Consider the following 15,250-nt stretch of genomic DNA (forward strand, 5'->3'; position numbering starts at 1 on the left):
TCTGTTGTCTTTAGGCTTTCAATTATTTCAATCCAAAGGCGTTTGTTCTTTTCAGCCTCAAAACAGATACAAACTGACATTCTTCCCAGACACTCTACAAGGCAGAGTATATTATTCACAACAAAACAGACACCATAACCGGATATTTCCAAGGGCAGTGACCAACCTACCACATTAGGTACTGAAGGTCCAATGTAGACATCCAAACTATGGTACTGTTGTCAGGCTAAGGAGTTCAACACAACAGTCACAGGGCCATGTACAAACACAATGCCATTACTCTCATTATGACTGTGTGAGAGTCCATGAGCTCGACATGCCACCATGACAGGATGCTACTGATTTAGGCAAGTAATGGCAACTCAGAACCAGCAGCACCTATGGACAACCACCTTAAGTATGATGCTTCAGTCCAGAGGACGTTTTGGACAATAGCATCATGCTCTGGAAGGATTACATTATAAATAACACTATTAACAAGATCACAGATCACTAGTCTAGCACATATCATACCATCTCTGTACATCATCCCTGCCCTGGAATATCCAGGAATCAACTGAATGTAGCTTTACCTAACCCTAACCCTGATAAAACATTTTATTTGTGGGCATAACATTTCCTGACTACAACGAAGGTTTTCTTCAAGAGGGGAAGGAAATACTGTTAGCTTAAGAAAGGGGAGAATTGTAATTTTCTACTCTCCGCCCCCTGGATGCTTGACTGTTCCCCTTCATGGACTAGAAATCTCTGTAGGAATGTAAACGCGCTAGATAGGGCTCCCTCCAAATTATAATACATTACGCTCTTTTAATTCATGGAGGATAAGATTTGAATCCTGTGAACTTTCACACAATCACTTGAATCTTCTTTTGATCCTTTTAACTGATCATCCATTTTGTTCCGTCTTTGTAAATGCTACCGTTGTAAAATGAAACATTTTTTGTAGGATTCATTTCCCATAGATGAACACTTGATGAAAATCAGAGCAATCGTTTGAATTGTGGGTTTGAATTGTAGGTCAGCTGATGTCACCATGTGAGTTGGTCAGACGGAGGGTTGGAGCAGGCAGCTGGGAGCAATAACAGGAAGGTAGAAGGTCAGTTCCACATAGTGCCACACATGCAGCTCCAAACTGCTCTGTGTGTTCCAGTGTTTCCTGTTTTTACAATCCTTAAAAAAACACATTCCAGTTTTTTGGTAAATACAGACAATACGACAAGTTTGTTTAACACATTTAATTGTGGAATTTTATATTAATATAAAACAGAAGCAGCAAAATATTCTGTGCAAGATACAATACGATGGCAATCCCTTCAGGACCTGACAGAAACCAGACAATGAGGGTTTTGCAACCATGCCAGTTACCCTCTGTCTGACAAACAGGATAAAATATTGCTGACTGCCTACCAAGGGAACACACAATTAACTTCTGCTGAGCAAGAACCTTTTTTTTCTTACCAGTTTAAAGTGCATATTCAATTCCTGTGATAAAAAAAAAGTAGATGAGTATATTGTGATGAGGCATTATCATTATGTAAACGACTGAAAAGTGGTTGCTTTCCCATTTTTTTCCAACTTAAAAATAAACCTGTGCAGAAACTAAATTGTACAATGATGTACAAAATACAGATGACAAATAATACTGTTCAAATTCAAACGTCATCAAAAATTGGTTCAAGACAGTCAACAATTCTTTCATCCAAAACATTAATAAAATAGTTCACATAATTTACATGATAGTTATACTGTCTCATCATAATGAGACAACACATTTAACAGAAAAACATGCTTATTAACAAAGCAGATTGTGCACAGCAGCGGTATATTTATCTATAGGTAGCCAAGGAGACAATCTGTGGAAGAAGAAGCCATAGCTAACTAATAAATATCAAACTCATGTGGACTACTCTATACAATTTCCCAGGATGCATTATAATAACATATAACAAAAAGATGTCAATGTATATCAAATAATGTGTCTGTGAGGAGAGGAATCTTTGGGGCACATTCTTTATAACCCTGTCTCTTTGTAAATGTGCTTTTGAGCCAGCCAGCCAGTTGATGAAACAGTCAGCCAGCAGCCAGCAATTGGCCAGTCAGCTGATCAACCAGCCATTCAGTCAACCAGTCAGCTCCACAGGGAGCTCCCTGCTACAGAGCGCCTCCCACTGGCGGGCCAGGAGACAGATGAGTCTCTCTCTGCTGTCCGCCCCTGGAACATAGATACACCACTGCACCTCACTCTCAGCCCCGCATACAGCCCCTCCCCTCTCCCCCAGCTCCTCCCCTCCAAAGTGGTCCATGGTCAGGTGGCAGAGCAGGTCAGGACCGGGCACGTCATCAAACACCAGGGTCAGCGCTTGTGGGTATGTCTGGTAACCCATCAGAACCCGGTCCAGGTCCCGGATCCTGCGGGCGTCTGTTAGCTGGTACTTGTCCCTAGACGGGGGTTCCTTGGCGAAGTCAGGCAGCGGGTAGCTGATGTAATCTTCGTCCAGCAGAAAGACATCTGTGCTGGTGAGGATGAGGGTTTTGGGCTGGAGGAGAGGCTGCTGGTTTGGAGGTGACCCTGGGGGGAGGGGGGAGGCTGGACCAGTGCCCGTGGTCTGGACCTGGAACACCAGCACGTAGAGCAGGATGTTGAAGGAGCACAAGGCACCAGCCGGACTCTTCCTCTCAGCCACGATGAAGGTGAGGTCCCCGATCTCCTCTTCGCTGGGGTAAATAAACTTCACCCTGCTGGAGTGGACCAGCTCGTAGTTCTGCATCTTCCCTGCAGGTGGCGACAAAAGACAACTTACTGAAACCCACAGGAGAAGGGCTAAGACTTCCTTCTAAATAAAACCTATTTTCACCCTTGATATATTTATCGGAAGTACCTGTGCTTTTGTTCCCAAACTGAGTGTAGAAGTCTTGTTCGGAGGGCTCAGGGGAAGGGGCTTTCTCTAGTAGAGACAGCACCGTCATCAGCTGCTGGAGGAAGTGGTGGGTGCCATAGCTGTCTCGAGTCAGACAGCAGAGGATGTGGTCTGCTGAAGACCCTGAAGACACCAGAACAAGCCGTTCAACCAGAGAGAACAGCTCCACACTAGGAGAGCTCGACATCAAGGTCTATGAAACAAACTGGATACACACATGCGTGCCTTGTGGAAGACTGGGGTTGTGTCCCTATCCTAAATGCCCAACTATCTAAATAAACTCTCAAAGCAGGGGTCATAAGTCAGATTTATGTAAGTGACCAGACCCAGTAGATCTTCTCACCCACAACTCTGAAGTACTGGTCAAACAGTCCCACGTTGACGCTCTGCATGTCACTGAGCTTCATGGCCAGGCAGTAGGACATGATGAGGTCTGGGTGTCTCTGGTCACATTGACTCCAGTCCCACACTGCTGGAAGGCAAAGAGAACACACTGTGTGAACGGTAGAACACTTCAATGTCAACACGAGATAAGGGAATGGAGGAATTTAGAGATAAACAGATGGTGTGGTACCAGCCTTGAGGCAGCCTCCACAGACAATAACACTAGCTCGGCCCTAAGTGCCAGTGTGCTCTTGTAAAGGGAATAGACGAGCCGTGACATTTTGCTCTGCATGCTGGGAGGCCACTGTCATCACTTTATAAATGAGACCTCGCATTGGCCAATCAAATTGCCCAAAGTGTTTCTTACATAGTTGGTCAGAGAGAGCAGCCGCCGAGTCGTCCAGGAGGAAGTAGAGGGCTTTGGTCGACAGCATGACACAGGAAGTCACTTCGACGTCTGGGGATTTGTAGAACACCACAGACAACCACGAGATGTGCTTCAGCTCCTCGTTCTCGACCTGCACATGGGACACACGGTCTGTTGTTACAGGAAACACAAGAGCCCGATGACTTCCCACATCAAAGCTCTGCTTTAGATATGCAAATTTGTCGGGTATGTGTACTGTACATTGCCTTCAAAACACTTGATGGCAGATCGATCAAGATTCAGATTGGGGGTGTGCGTGTGTGTGGGTATGTGTTTGTTTCTGGGGTCAGCGTGAAGGATGTGTACCTCGCCGATGTTGTTGTGGAAAAACTCTAGTAGCTCGTGGCCCTGGAGTCCAGAGAATAGAGTCAGGGCTGGGGACAATGTTAGATGAGAGGGGCACTGGTTCTCCTCTGACAGCTTCTGGATCAGAGGGTCGTTGGGGTAGACTAGGGACAGGGTCAGATGGGGCCTCTGGACACCCTCTGGGACACTGAGAGACACAGACACACATTTGAAAAAGGATTCAATCGTTTGTGAAGAGACCTGGTACTTCTCCTGCTCTTCTCAAGTAGGACCAACTCAAACGCTTCTCATGGATTGTTTTACACGGTGACATGTACCTGTTCAGGGACACCCTCTGACTGGCCTTGGTGGGGGTGGAGGCGGAGTGGCGGCCGCTGGAGCGCAGGCCGGGTCTCGTCTGAAGGATGGCCACGGTCTTGACGTCCCTCAGGGCGGAGCGCAGCTGGCCGAGCTGCGTCTGGAACAGGAGCTTGTCGTGCGCCAGAGGGAAGACGGCGGCTACTCCCCGCGGGCCGACCAAGAGCTCCAGGACGTGGCTGTCCCTGTAGCGGTGCCCCCGGTGGGAGCACCCAACCGAGCAGCCCTGCTGGGGTTTCAGTCTGGGGTTGAGCAGGACCGAGGCCAGGGGCACGCGGGTCAGCTTGCTGTCGGAGGAGCGCTGGACGGCCCCCGGCCCCTCCAGACCTCCCTTCCTGGCTGCAAAGTCCACCTTCAGCACACACAGGTGCCGTGGGGTCAGGAAGAGCACACAGGGGACACTGCGGGGCTCTTTCCCCACCTGGGCTGGTGCGAGGTGGGAGAGGATGTCTGCCTGTAAGGGGTTCTCACTGCTGCGGTCCTGGATGCTCTGCAGCCCGGGGGCCATCGTCTCCGGGTCTAACAGGTGGGCCGCGTAGCCGCCGTGGATGTAGTCGCTGTCGTCGAGCTCCCAGGAATTCAACAGCTGACGCAGGAAACGCGAGGGGGTGGCGGGACCGTTGTGCACCTCTGAGGGGTGCGGCGTGAACGTGCAAATGTCCGAGTAGATCTCTTTCAAACTCTGGGCGTCGGAGAAGAAGTGCCACTGCGTGTCTCTCATCTTCACCCTCAAGCTGAGACAAGTGTCTGGTATGTCAAACTGGGCAGCCTCTATGTCTGAATATGGCACTAAACAGTCAGTCACCAGACTATCAGTGAAGAGCTTCAGGTCCTGAGGGGGATCCTTAGTGGGGGCCTGTAGCACCACCAGTAGCCTGTCTGTCAGAACCACACAGACCGAACACTGCTCGACAACTTCACCGACTCGGACACAGTGGCACCACGTCCCCTGGGTGATGTGGACCACCTCGGTGGCGCCATCTTGGAGTTCGTCCTCAGGGGGAGCGCCAAGAGAGGACCCGGAACAGCCGGAACCTTCCTCCACTTCCCCCAGCCCCATCTCAAAGTATCCGTCCCCAGAGCTGGGGCTGCTTAGCTCAGTCCCCTCCCCACCGGGGAGAGCCTCCCCCCTCTGCTTGGACCCCCTCCTCTCCTTCTTCCGCTCCCACAGCGCTGTGGCGATGCGGCAGCAGAGCTGGGTCATGTAGTCCTGGTTGGAGGTGGTGTAGGACTGCAAGTGGAGGGGGAGGACTGGTGTGATGTCGAAGGTTTCCGCCAGGTTTCTGTCCTCGGCACAACAGCAGCAGCTGAAGGAGGCAAACCACAACCATGTCAAGAGACTACAGAGAAGTTCGGTCACAAGACGCGGGGGAATTAGCACTCCCTGCAGGCAACCACTGAACACCACTGGCCTCCATTTTGATTAATTGCCACAAATGTGAAATTGTAGAATGTTTGAATCACTTCTTAAAATTATGATTACGAACCTGCTGCTCCCAAACCTATTCTGCTGGTTGCTGGAAATTTCACATGACTGCTGGCTCATTAGCTAAAAAATGGAGTAGAAATGTTGACGTACAGAACAGAAAGAAATCAGTAACCACCTTATCATTTGTATTATTCACTAAATGTAGTTAGTGGAGTCTTAAATACCTGCAGTTTGTCCTCACAAGACAAATTGGTTACATTAAAGCATCGCTGGTTAAGTGCATGATCCACAGGAGTCAATATCTTTTGGGTAACAAAGGCTTCTTCTTTACATTTCATTGCTAAAACCAAGAGAGAAAATGTGGGTCTGAAAAGTGATTGATGATACACCACTTCACAATGTACTGGTTTTGTGTAATGAGAGAAGAAGGTACATTATAATATCAACTCATGGCAGTGCATTAGTGAAAGGTGTTTAGTTAGTTTAGTGGTAACAGTAGTTCATTCCATGAGAAAGTCAATCCAAGATCCCCTCAAATCCATTTGTTATGAAAATATGCCATTTAGAGGAATGCACCCATGCCAACTCAAAGAAGAGGGCTTGCAAGTTGAGACAGAGTTAAGGAGGCAGACAGAACCACGTAGGTGAGTCAAGTGAGCGTGGGAGCGAGTGTGTAAGGGTGCACGTGTGTCAGTGAGCAAGTCAATGAGTGACTGTGAAAGCGAGCGAGCGAGGGAGCATGCAGCAGCAGAAGCAGCAGAGGTAGTTCCAGCAGGCCCCGCCCCTCCCAGCAGGCCCCGCCCCTCCCAGCAGCCTGATACATACATGATTACCTTGGCTGGAGCTGGCTGGCTGGGCGAGGGAGGGAGAGCAGGGAGCGGCAGAGTGAGAGGAGGAGGAGGGCGGGAGGGCTCCGCTGCCAGACAGCCTCGCCTCCTCACCGGTCTGACAACAGAGATCACCAAGCGCATCTTTAAAGCACCGTATTTAAAAAGACCCCTTTCACCCCCAACAAAGCAGCTAAAGCGCAAGCATCTTCACAAAGCTGAGGTACTCTTGGCTTAGATAGCCATGTTATCCATTTATGTTACATATTTTTTACTTTGACTACGAATACATATTTTACTAGCTGATGAAATATAAAACTGCAGCCTCTATTGCAAATAGAGGTAGTATTACATTTAGAGGTAGTATTACATTTAGTCATTTACAGTGACTGTGAACAGTGACATTTACAGTATTAGTATGTGATTCCAAGTCAACTACGATCTGTACTGTCTATCAGGACAATTCTGCAAATGGCTACGAGAGGGACTTGTAACCCGATGTTGAGGAAGAGAATTAACCACATAAAAAAAAAAAATAACATTGTTCACTATGTACAAATGAAGGAAAAATGTCTGTCAACCTTTTTCAGCCAACACCAGTCTTTTTTTGGGGGGGATTGTTTCGCATGAACATTTATTCATTTAGCAGACGCTTTTATCCAAAGCGAAGCATGAAGACCCAGAACCTTGTTTGTAGAGTCATTACGATCAAGATAATAAGTAGCTGTGCTTGGATTTTAACTCAATCTTTTACTGATAAGATGTAAACAACAGAAAGTTCCTTTTGGACTTGTTTTGTAAGAGCGCACGTATACCTTTTTTTCCGTGTTTGCCATTCTGTCCTTGGCCTCCTTGGCTTTCTGAATGGCTTTCAACACCTCCACGGTGTCCAGCTCTTTCTCTGTCGGTGCAGTGCAGTCCAAGCATACCTATGTGTGCAAGGGGAACTACATTATCACTTAGCACTGAGGCTCATCATTTTAATTTGAACACAGTTGCTTCAATTTTATCTCGGAGTGTTGGCTGGGAACCTGACGCAACAGGCAAGTCTTTGTGGATACGTTCAGTGTTCTGAGGCAGAACAACTAAGGAGTGGCTACGGTTCTGGAAGGACCGGAGATACAGGACCACGCCCAGGCCCTGGTGGTTCTACTGTACCTCTGAAGCACGGTCCCAGAACTGGGCCAGAACCTTCGTCCTGTAGTCTGGGATGATGCACATGGGATTGTTGGTCAGGCTGAGCTTCTCCAAACATGGGAGGGCTCCAATGTTCCTGATCTCTTCCAGCTGAGAAATAAACAATGTAATTGAATGTGTATGTTCTTTTTGTTGTTTTATTTGATAGGTAGAAAAGGGGGATTTTTTTTTTACCTGTCCCAATTTGTTGCCGCTCAGATCTAAGTTGACAAGGGAGTAGAGTTTACTGAGTCCCAAAAGACTGTCTAGTTGGTTTCCTGCCAGGTTCAAGGTCTTGATGTTCCCAAGCTTTGTATGGACTCCCTCCAGAACAGTTAGCTTATTGTAAGATAAGTCCAGGTGAATGAGGTTGTACAGGTGCTGAAAAAAAACATTCACAACATTAGAAAATATATTAAATGATTCCTTACCATTGGAATGCTGTTTGAGTGTTTGATACATGTGAATTATGGAGGAATTATTCATTTACATTTAGTCATTTAGCAGATTTACACCATGAGAATATAATACGTACTTGGAGGTTCTCCACAAGAGAGAGACTGTTGTAACTGAGGTCCAAGAATTCAACTTTTGGTATCAATTTCTAAGGGGAAAAATTGATTCAATTAAAAGAAATTACTCTACAAAGAGTACATCCCACTCTCCTTTATCTACAAACAGCCTCTGAAAAGGTCACCTGAAATACCATAAAATATGTAATGGCGGTGGCAGTGTGTTTCTCACCACTGAATCATCGATGCGACTTATTTGATTGTGGCTCATGTCCAGAGTGGTGAGGGTCTTCCATGCTGGGATGACAGCAGTTACTGGACAGTCCGTCTCCACCTCATCTGCTTCCCACTGAGGGAACTCCAATGCTTCTGGGACCAGGATGTCCTGGTCAGACACACAACACAGATAGAGGCATTGAGAAGTGTAGCAAATGCATATGAACAGGAAACCACTGTCAGGGAACCTTTGACGCTGTCTTGATATGTGTGGGGAGAAGATTATGTCTATGTCATCTGTATATCACAGACAACCCAGCATCGTGCAGAACCACAGTTTCTCTAGGTGTAGGACAAACAAAGGCAGTTGATGTTGTACCATCATTGTTTCCGCTGAATGGTGGATGCTCATGGTTGCCAAGGTGGACTTCAAGGAAGGCAGTCCATTGATCTGCTTTGAACTGCATTCACTTATCTTTAAAGATAAATTCACAATTCAAGAAAGAACATGGATGTGTATAAGTACTATTTATGAGTATTACCTTCAAGATGTGTTTTTCATATGTGCGTCTTCCTACCTCAATCTGTACAAGTGCTTTGAAGATGGAGAGGTCAAAGGTCAAGGAGTGTTCTTTGATATTACTGGACCCCACTTCCCCTCTCGTTCCTGTAATCTGAAGATAAAGAGTAGAGGTCAAACTTGCACTCATCTATCCCTTCTACAGGATTGCAGAAACAGGAAAGAGACTTTACCTTAAGATATTTAAGCCGGCATGTGAAGTCCAGTATATGCCCCAGGTCTGCCTTGGCGTCTCCATTGGAGCAGGTTGGCTTGGCCAGCCTCAGCTGTTGTGTGATGGCATAGAGCTGTAGGGGCTGCAGGGTGAACACCTCCCCAGCCACAAGCAGATGCTCTCCTGAGGAACAACATTCACATTCAGCCCCTCACAAGCATGTCCATCCCAAGAGCACTTCACATTTATGTCATTATTGATCATCACCATTACAATTGTTTAAATAATGATTAACTTATGGTTTAGTGATTCAGACTTTGGTTTAAAATAACGTTATAAAGACACAAACCTTTGTGGAATAAGTCTTCTGCCAGGGCAGCTGTGATTCCATTTATTTCCTGAGTAACAAAAAAAAGGTTTTGAAATGCATTGATATTCTAATTCTATTCTACTTTTAACAAGATTGTCTGTATGACTTTTTAAAGACTGTGCCATAAGTCATTTTACTTGTTGCTTATCATCAGTTGTCACAAGACAAGCTTTGGGCTAATGGTTAACTATTACAATTAACTGCTCAGTGTATGGAAAACAAGTAATTGCTGGACACTTGAGGAGACCAAAGGGCAAAGTAAGCTGTTACACCTGAATACTTACATATTGGTGGAAATGCAAAAAGCAGGACAGGACCTTAGGGGCAGCTATAGGAAATCTAAGGAGCACTGTTTGTAGGTAGACTTCAAGTTCCTTCTGCCTCTTCTCTACCAGGCTCTTTGAATTTTTACCAATCATCTTTTTGGGTGGTAATAGGTGTTTGTCAACCTTCTTTTCAGCTGTCAGCTTGAGTAAAAACACACAAAAAACAAACGCATGACATGATAGATGTGCAGAATTATACCAAGATATGGATTACAACTTGACCACTGTCTGAGCTCAGATAAAGTGCATCGCTGGAGTGAGATCAAACGTTGCTAAAGTCGTTACTATGTCACTTACTTTCTCGTGCAAATCATAGAAGTCACTGTAGCGATGCTTTACGGTCCATTTGTGGTCTCTATCAATTACCTCAATTATGTACACCTGCAAAAGCATGAAACAACGCAAACGTTTAGAAAAGTTTATAATTTTCTACAATGTAGAGTAGCTTCTTTGAAATATGGATTGTAGCTTCTTTAAATTAGGTAATTAGGATTAGGTAACGTTAGTCAAACGATGGCTGTGCTTTTGCATGTCAATCTCATTCGTTAGCTAGCTAGCAACAGTAGCTGGCTAACGTTAGCTAAAATAATGTACTGCACAGTAGCGTGGCCATAAAAGAAGAAATATATTCAAAAACATTATTTGGACTGCATCTTGTAAATATTTTGGGGGGAACATTATCCTTGCTAGCTGTACATCAAGTATGTGGCAGTCACAATATACTGCCGAGACAAGCTGCACTTGTACTTGTAGAGTACTACTATTCGTGACTAGCTCTAAAATCCATTGCATTGCTAGTCTACCATAGCCTACAACAATCAATATTTGTAGTGATAGGTTATCTACACGACTCTACGTTAGATGTTTACGTTAGCACTGAATGTTTTTGTGGCAGACAATACTAGTCAAAACAAAAATATGTGTTATGTGGCGACGTTAGCTAGATAGCAACCAGCTAATAGCTAGCATGAAATACAGCTAATAAACGTACGTACGGTATAATTTTCTACAAGTTCCGATCCAACGATGAAGACTTTTCTCTCAACATCCTCGAAGGTGACAGATTCCATGTTGATACAGCGAAAGCTAGCAGACACGCTAGCTGTATATAATCTCCTAAATTAAGATTGATTGCTAGCCAGCAGCACAGCTAGTCTAGCTATCTAAGGATGCCTTATGAATGTGATAGCCAGCAGCTAGCTGACTCCTTTTTTCTCCATCTTTGTTGTTGTGACGGCTTGCTGATGCTAGCCAAGTCTACTGCCACTGTGACAGTTTCGGTGACAGTGATTGAATCCTCAAACCTTTATTCAAAAACAAAATGATCTCGTTCTATGACTATCACTAAAACGGCATCATGTAATCAATCAACGTCATTATTAAAGAAATAATAAATCAAAAGTAAAAGGAAACGTGGTGGTGTTAATAAGTGACAGATTGCCATGATGAGCACGTATAGCTATAATAAGGGGCATAGATTCACCCAAAACACACGAGATGGCAATAAATACATAAAACGTACAACTTTGTTATGGGACTGTGATAATGGAAAATGTAGAAAATGAAATCTACGTGTATCAACAACCAACGACGAATATTGATGTCTTCCAAATGCTTAAATATTAACTTCACACAGTAAGCTACTAAGTTGAGTCCAACACTGTATTAGCCTCGTTGGACGAAGAAAGGATGAAATGGTCCATTCTTGATTGGATAACTTAATCTTATTACAGAAAGATTGTATTGGCTATTTTCATGTACATTAATTTATCAGTAAAATTATGGTATTTAACAAATGTTTCAACTATGTGTAATTTACAAGAACTAGTCTCAATTATATCTAAAGCTCCACAGCAAGCCTGCAAAATGAAACACCCCTAAGTGTCCTTGGAAGTCGAACGGTCCGAGTGTATATAAAGCAAGTGCACTGCATAGAGACATGATCCGTTTAACTGTCACACTTGTGAGACACAAGACATTATAATAGGTAGGCTATATAGACAGACAGTAAACTATCAAATCTTTAAAGCAGGAAACACACCCGCTTATTTAAAACAATTTGGCTTAACTGAACTCATCCAGTTTTAATAGTTTAAGTAAAACAACTAGGAGAAAAGGGTGTGACTGTCAGTGCTGACACTGTAGCTACAGTCGCGAGCAGTCAAACTGCTGAGAGAGGCACACCACCAGGCTATGTACTATCTAAAGCCCGTGGTAAAGAAAAAGTCAGAGAGGATAGTAAAAAGGTAGGCTTTTAGGGGTATTCGTGTGGTGAACCACGATATACAAACCCCAAGAAAGCATTATTTGTTCCCTCGCTACTGTCTGCAGCAGAGAAGATAATGTGAAGAGCTTCAAAGAAAGCAAGTTGCAAGCCAATGCTTTTCGAAGAAGATATGTGTGGCAAGAGCTTGTGCCAATGGCCGGTCTATAATAATGGACCTGCCGTCCTCAAAGACCAACTGAAGGATGACTTAAAGAGGGACAGTAACCGTTGGTACAAGTGCGGAAGGAGACAAGGGTATCGGGGGAAAAGAGGACGGATCAGCGGACATCCTCAGTTCCAAAGAAAAAAACGACCCCGTCCATCAGGCTTGGTGATGTCACTGCGTCCTGTCAACATCAAAGGCAGAAGAGCACCAGGTATGAGGGCCCCAAGAAACACTAACCAATTTTTAATGCACGAAAAATACCAGATGATGCATATGCGTTCAGACTCCATTGGCACTGATAGTGGGTCGGACTGTGAAATGGATTTTACTGACATGGATTCATATCTTGGGGTGCTGGAGAACGCTAGGGGCGCACTGCTCGACAGTCCAGATCTCTTTCCACAAGATCCAATCCGGTTCTTCCCTCGGCAAGTGGCAAAGCGCCAACAATTTCCATTCTTCACTTTTGGAGAGCTTTACCAAGAGGAGAGTATGCAGTACTTTCCATCTGAGGACGATGTAATACAAAGCGAAGATTTCATGCAAAAGGACTTCATTGACTTTTGTGACACATTTCGTGGGACCGAACACGTAGCCTAGTGGACCACGATTGTCAATTTGACAGTGTTTACCATGTAGGCTACGTATACAAAAAAACATGTATGGAACAAAGGTACTATCGTCAAATTAGACACATTTGAAGTATTCAATATCGTCCATATTTTCTATTACTGCTATGGACATCTAAAGAGCTGTTGGTAATGTCATGCTACATTGGAGGGCTGTGGTAGTAGGAGTGAGACCTATCCGCCAATCACATTGAAGGGGATTATCCCTATTGCTTAATTCTGTCATTGCCTTTACTGTACGACGAAAAATAAATGACCGATTCATTATAAACGTGTTTCTGACTATATTATTGTATCTGCAATACATTACATTGTTTACACTTTTCTAGGAGACAATATGGGAACGTCCGGGGAATTATTTAATAGTCATAATTTAAATTACTAATTAGTATGCCACCATATCATGTTTCAGTTTAGCCAATCTTGACACCCGGTATGTGATTAAAAACAATGAACAGAAAGGGAATAATAATTGTAGCAGACAGATTTAAACTATCGAATGTGATCAACACACAGCTTTACTTGATTTTAGGTGTCCTGATTTTTTGCATGCAGGCTAAGGGAATGGATAAAAAATAAATCTCTATTCGCACAACTCATAAAACATTGCTTTATCAGCCTACTGCACGCCTAAATGGCACGTAAATGAACCTCAGTGAGCGCAGAAATCGCGTCTGTCTGTTGTGGGATAATTAGGCATGCTCATATCTAATAGGTTAGGAGAGACATTTTTCGTCTGGATAAATGATTGCTGGTATCCACAATATGGCGCAGTTTAAGTGTACAAGTGTTGCCCTATTTTACACGGCTGCTGTCTCCGTCGGTTTCTGTAAACACCCAGCTGAAAGGATCATTGTCCTGGCCTGTATTAAAAGAGGAAGGGGGAGGAAGGGGGAGGAAGGGGGAGGAAGGGGGAGGAAGGGGGAGGAAGGGGGAGGAAGGGGGAGGAAGGGGGAGGAAGGGGGAGGAAGGGGTTTCTCCTGTGTTTTAGGTCTGGGATGTTTTTGTTCCACACATTAGAGGCAATATCGACTTTGAGCCTTTGACTTTTTAGCCATCACAATAAACTGCCCTACAACATAGCGTAATGCTGAATCTATATAGCCTTCTGTCTATTCAGTAGACCGCACTAGAGGGCTGATCCTCTTGTGTCATAGAAATGAGTAACTATGTTAAGCATGTAGTCCTAATAATGCTACCATCTTGTCTGCACTACAGATACCACAACCACTGAGAACAGTGAAGGTTTACCTCATCTTGAATCCTAACGCTTGTTCTGGACATTATGCCATACAAAAGTAGCCTACCTTTTGTGGAGAATTTAATAAAGTTACCTGGCTGTAGTTTATAGGCATAACTTATAAAAGCACTGTTCTAATGTTTTTGTCTGGTCATCCAAAACTTGGTTCATGGCATTACAACAACCGTTAACTTGCCAAACTATAAGAAGAGAATACTATTTTGTCATTTAATTTAGGAATCAAAGTTCCTATTGAAACAAAAGAGAGGTAGTCCTATGCTGACTCACTGACATATGTAGACAGTATGTTTCTTAACCCTTGTGTTATCTTCGGGTCATTCTGACCCATCAGTCATTGTGACCCACCGTCGTATTGCGACAAATTTACCGCATACAAAAACAAAGTGAAGCATTTTCTTTTAACCGTTGGGCTCTCTCAGACCCCCCACATTGTAAAGGTTAAAAGAAAAATATTTTTATTTGTTTTTGTATTGGGTAAAATTGGGTAAACACAACGATGGTTCGTTATGAACCTTTGGGTCATGTGACCCGAAGGCAGCACAAGGGTTAAATGAATGATTCTACAATATGTGATGACTGTGGTGCATACATTTTAGCCCATCTTCCTTTATAGGCTCTGCTTAAGCCTCACTTACGCAACGCAAGCCTGTCAGGCGACCCAATAGAACAGAAACAGTTCTCCCAGGCTGTTGGGAGGGAACACATTTGACAGACAATGGAGTGTCAGGTCTGTCTGTAGTCAACTGGCAACGTGTGAGGGTGAAATGTTGAATTCTTTCATTTGTAGTAATGTTAAGTTATTGTATGGTGCAGCATGTTGCTATTCAGGTTAATAATGGAACTGATTTGTTTCCAACCGAGACCAAATCCAATCCCCTCTATACCAAAAAAGCTGCAAGCCTTTGGAGCTTCTATACAATGATACTAAAGTAAAGTGGAAGCTTCG

At 44.3% G+C, this 15,250-nt stretch overlaps 2 protein-coding genes across 4 annotated transcripts; one reads left to right on the forward strand and one right to left on the reverse strand.

The window, feature by feature from the left end:
- Window positions 1-1,220: 1,220 nt before the first annotated feature.
- On the reverse strand, window positions 1,221-11,191 carry nisch (nischarin). 3 transcript variants are annotated; one of them, XM_067241323.1, is made up of 21 exons: window positions 10,978-11,191; window positions 10,280-10,363; window positions 9,941-10,123; window positions 9,636-9,684; window positions 9,306-9,469; window positions 9,131-9,226; window positions 8,932-9,027; window positions 8,569-8,721; window positions 8,360-8,428; window positions 8,020-8,205; window positions 7,807-7,935; window positions 7,464-7,577; window positions 6,655-6,766; window positions 6,046-6,161; window positions 5,880-5,941; window positions 4,353-5,699; window positions 4,036-4,222; window positions 3,670-3,820; window positions 3,262-3,387; window positions 2,880-3,041; window positions 1,221-2,773 (listed from the first exon to the last, which is right to left on the reverse strand). In XM_067241323.1, the coding sequence occupies exons 1-21, from the start codon at window positions 11,050-11,052 to the stop codon at window positions 2,121-2,123; spliced, it is 4,314 nt and encodes a 1,437-aa protein (XP_067097424.1). In that variant the 5' UTR covers window positions 11,053-11,191; the 3' UTR covers window positions 1,221-2,120. The 3 variants fall into 3 exon arrangements, 2 of the variants coding, with proteins under 2 accessions (XP_067097424.1, XP_067097416.1); XM_067241315.1 differs by having other exon boundaries at window positions 3,262-3,390; XR_010877009.1 differs by lacking the exons at window positions 1,221-2,773; window positions 2,880-3,041; window positions 3,262-3,387; ... (1 more) ...; window positions 4,036-4,222; window positions 4,353-5,699 and having other exon boundaries at window positions 5,926-5,941; window positions 6,647-6,766.
- Window positions 11,192-11,940: 749 nt separating this feature from the next.
- Window positions 11,941-13,314, forward strand: wu:fb55g09 (coiled-coil domain-containing glutamate-rich protein 1). The gene has a single exon (XM_067240324.1). It carries the CDS (start codon window positions 12,361-12,363, stop codon window positions 13,012-13,014), a length of 654 nt encoding a protein of 217 aa, XP_067096425.1. The 5' UTR covers window positions 11,941-12,360; the 3' UTR covers window positions 13,015-13,314.
- The last annotated feature ends 1,936 nt before the right edge of the window (window positions 13,315-15,250 follow it).

The sequence above is a fragment of the Osmerus mordax genome, chromosome 1 (genome assembly GCF_038355195.1).
Source record: "Osmerus mordax isolate fOsmMor3 chromosome 1, fOsmMor3.pri, whole genome shotgun sequence".
Classification (NCBI taxonomy): Eukaryota; Metazoa; Chordata; class Actinopteri; order Osmeriformes; family Osmeridae; genus Osmerus; species Osmerus mordax.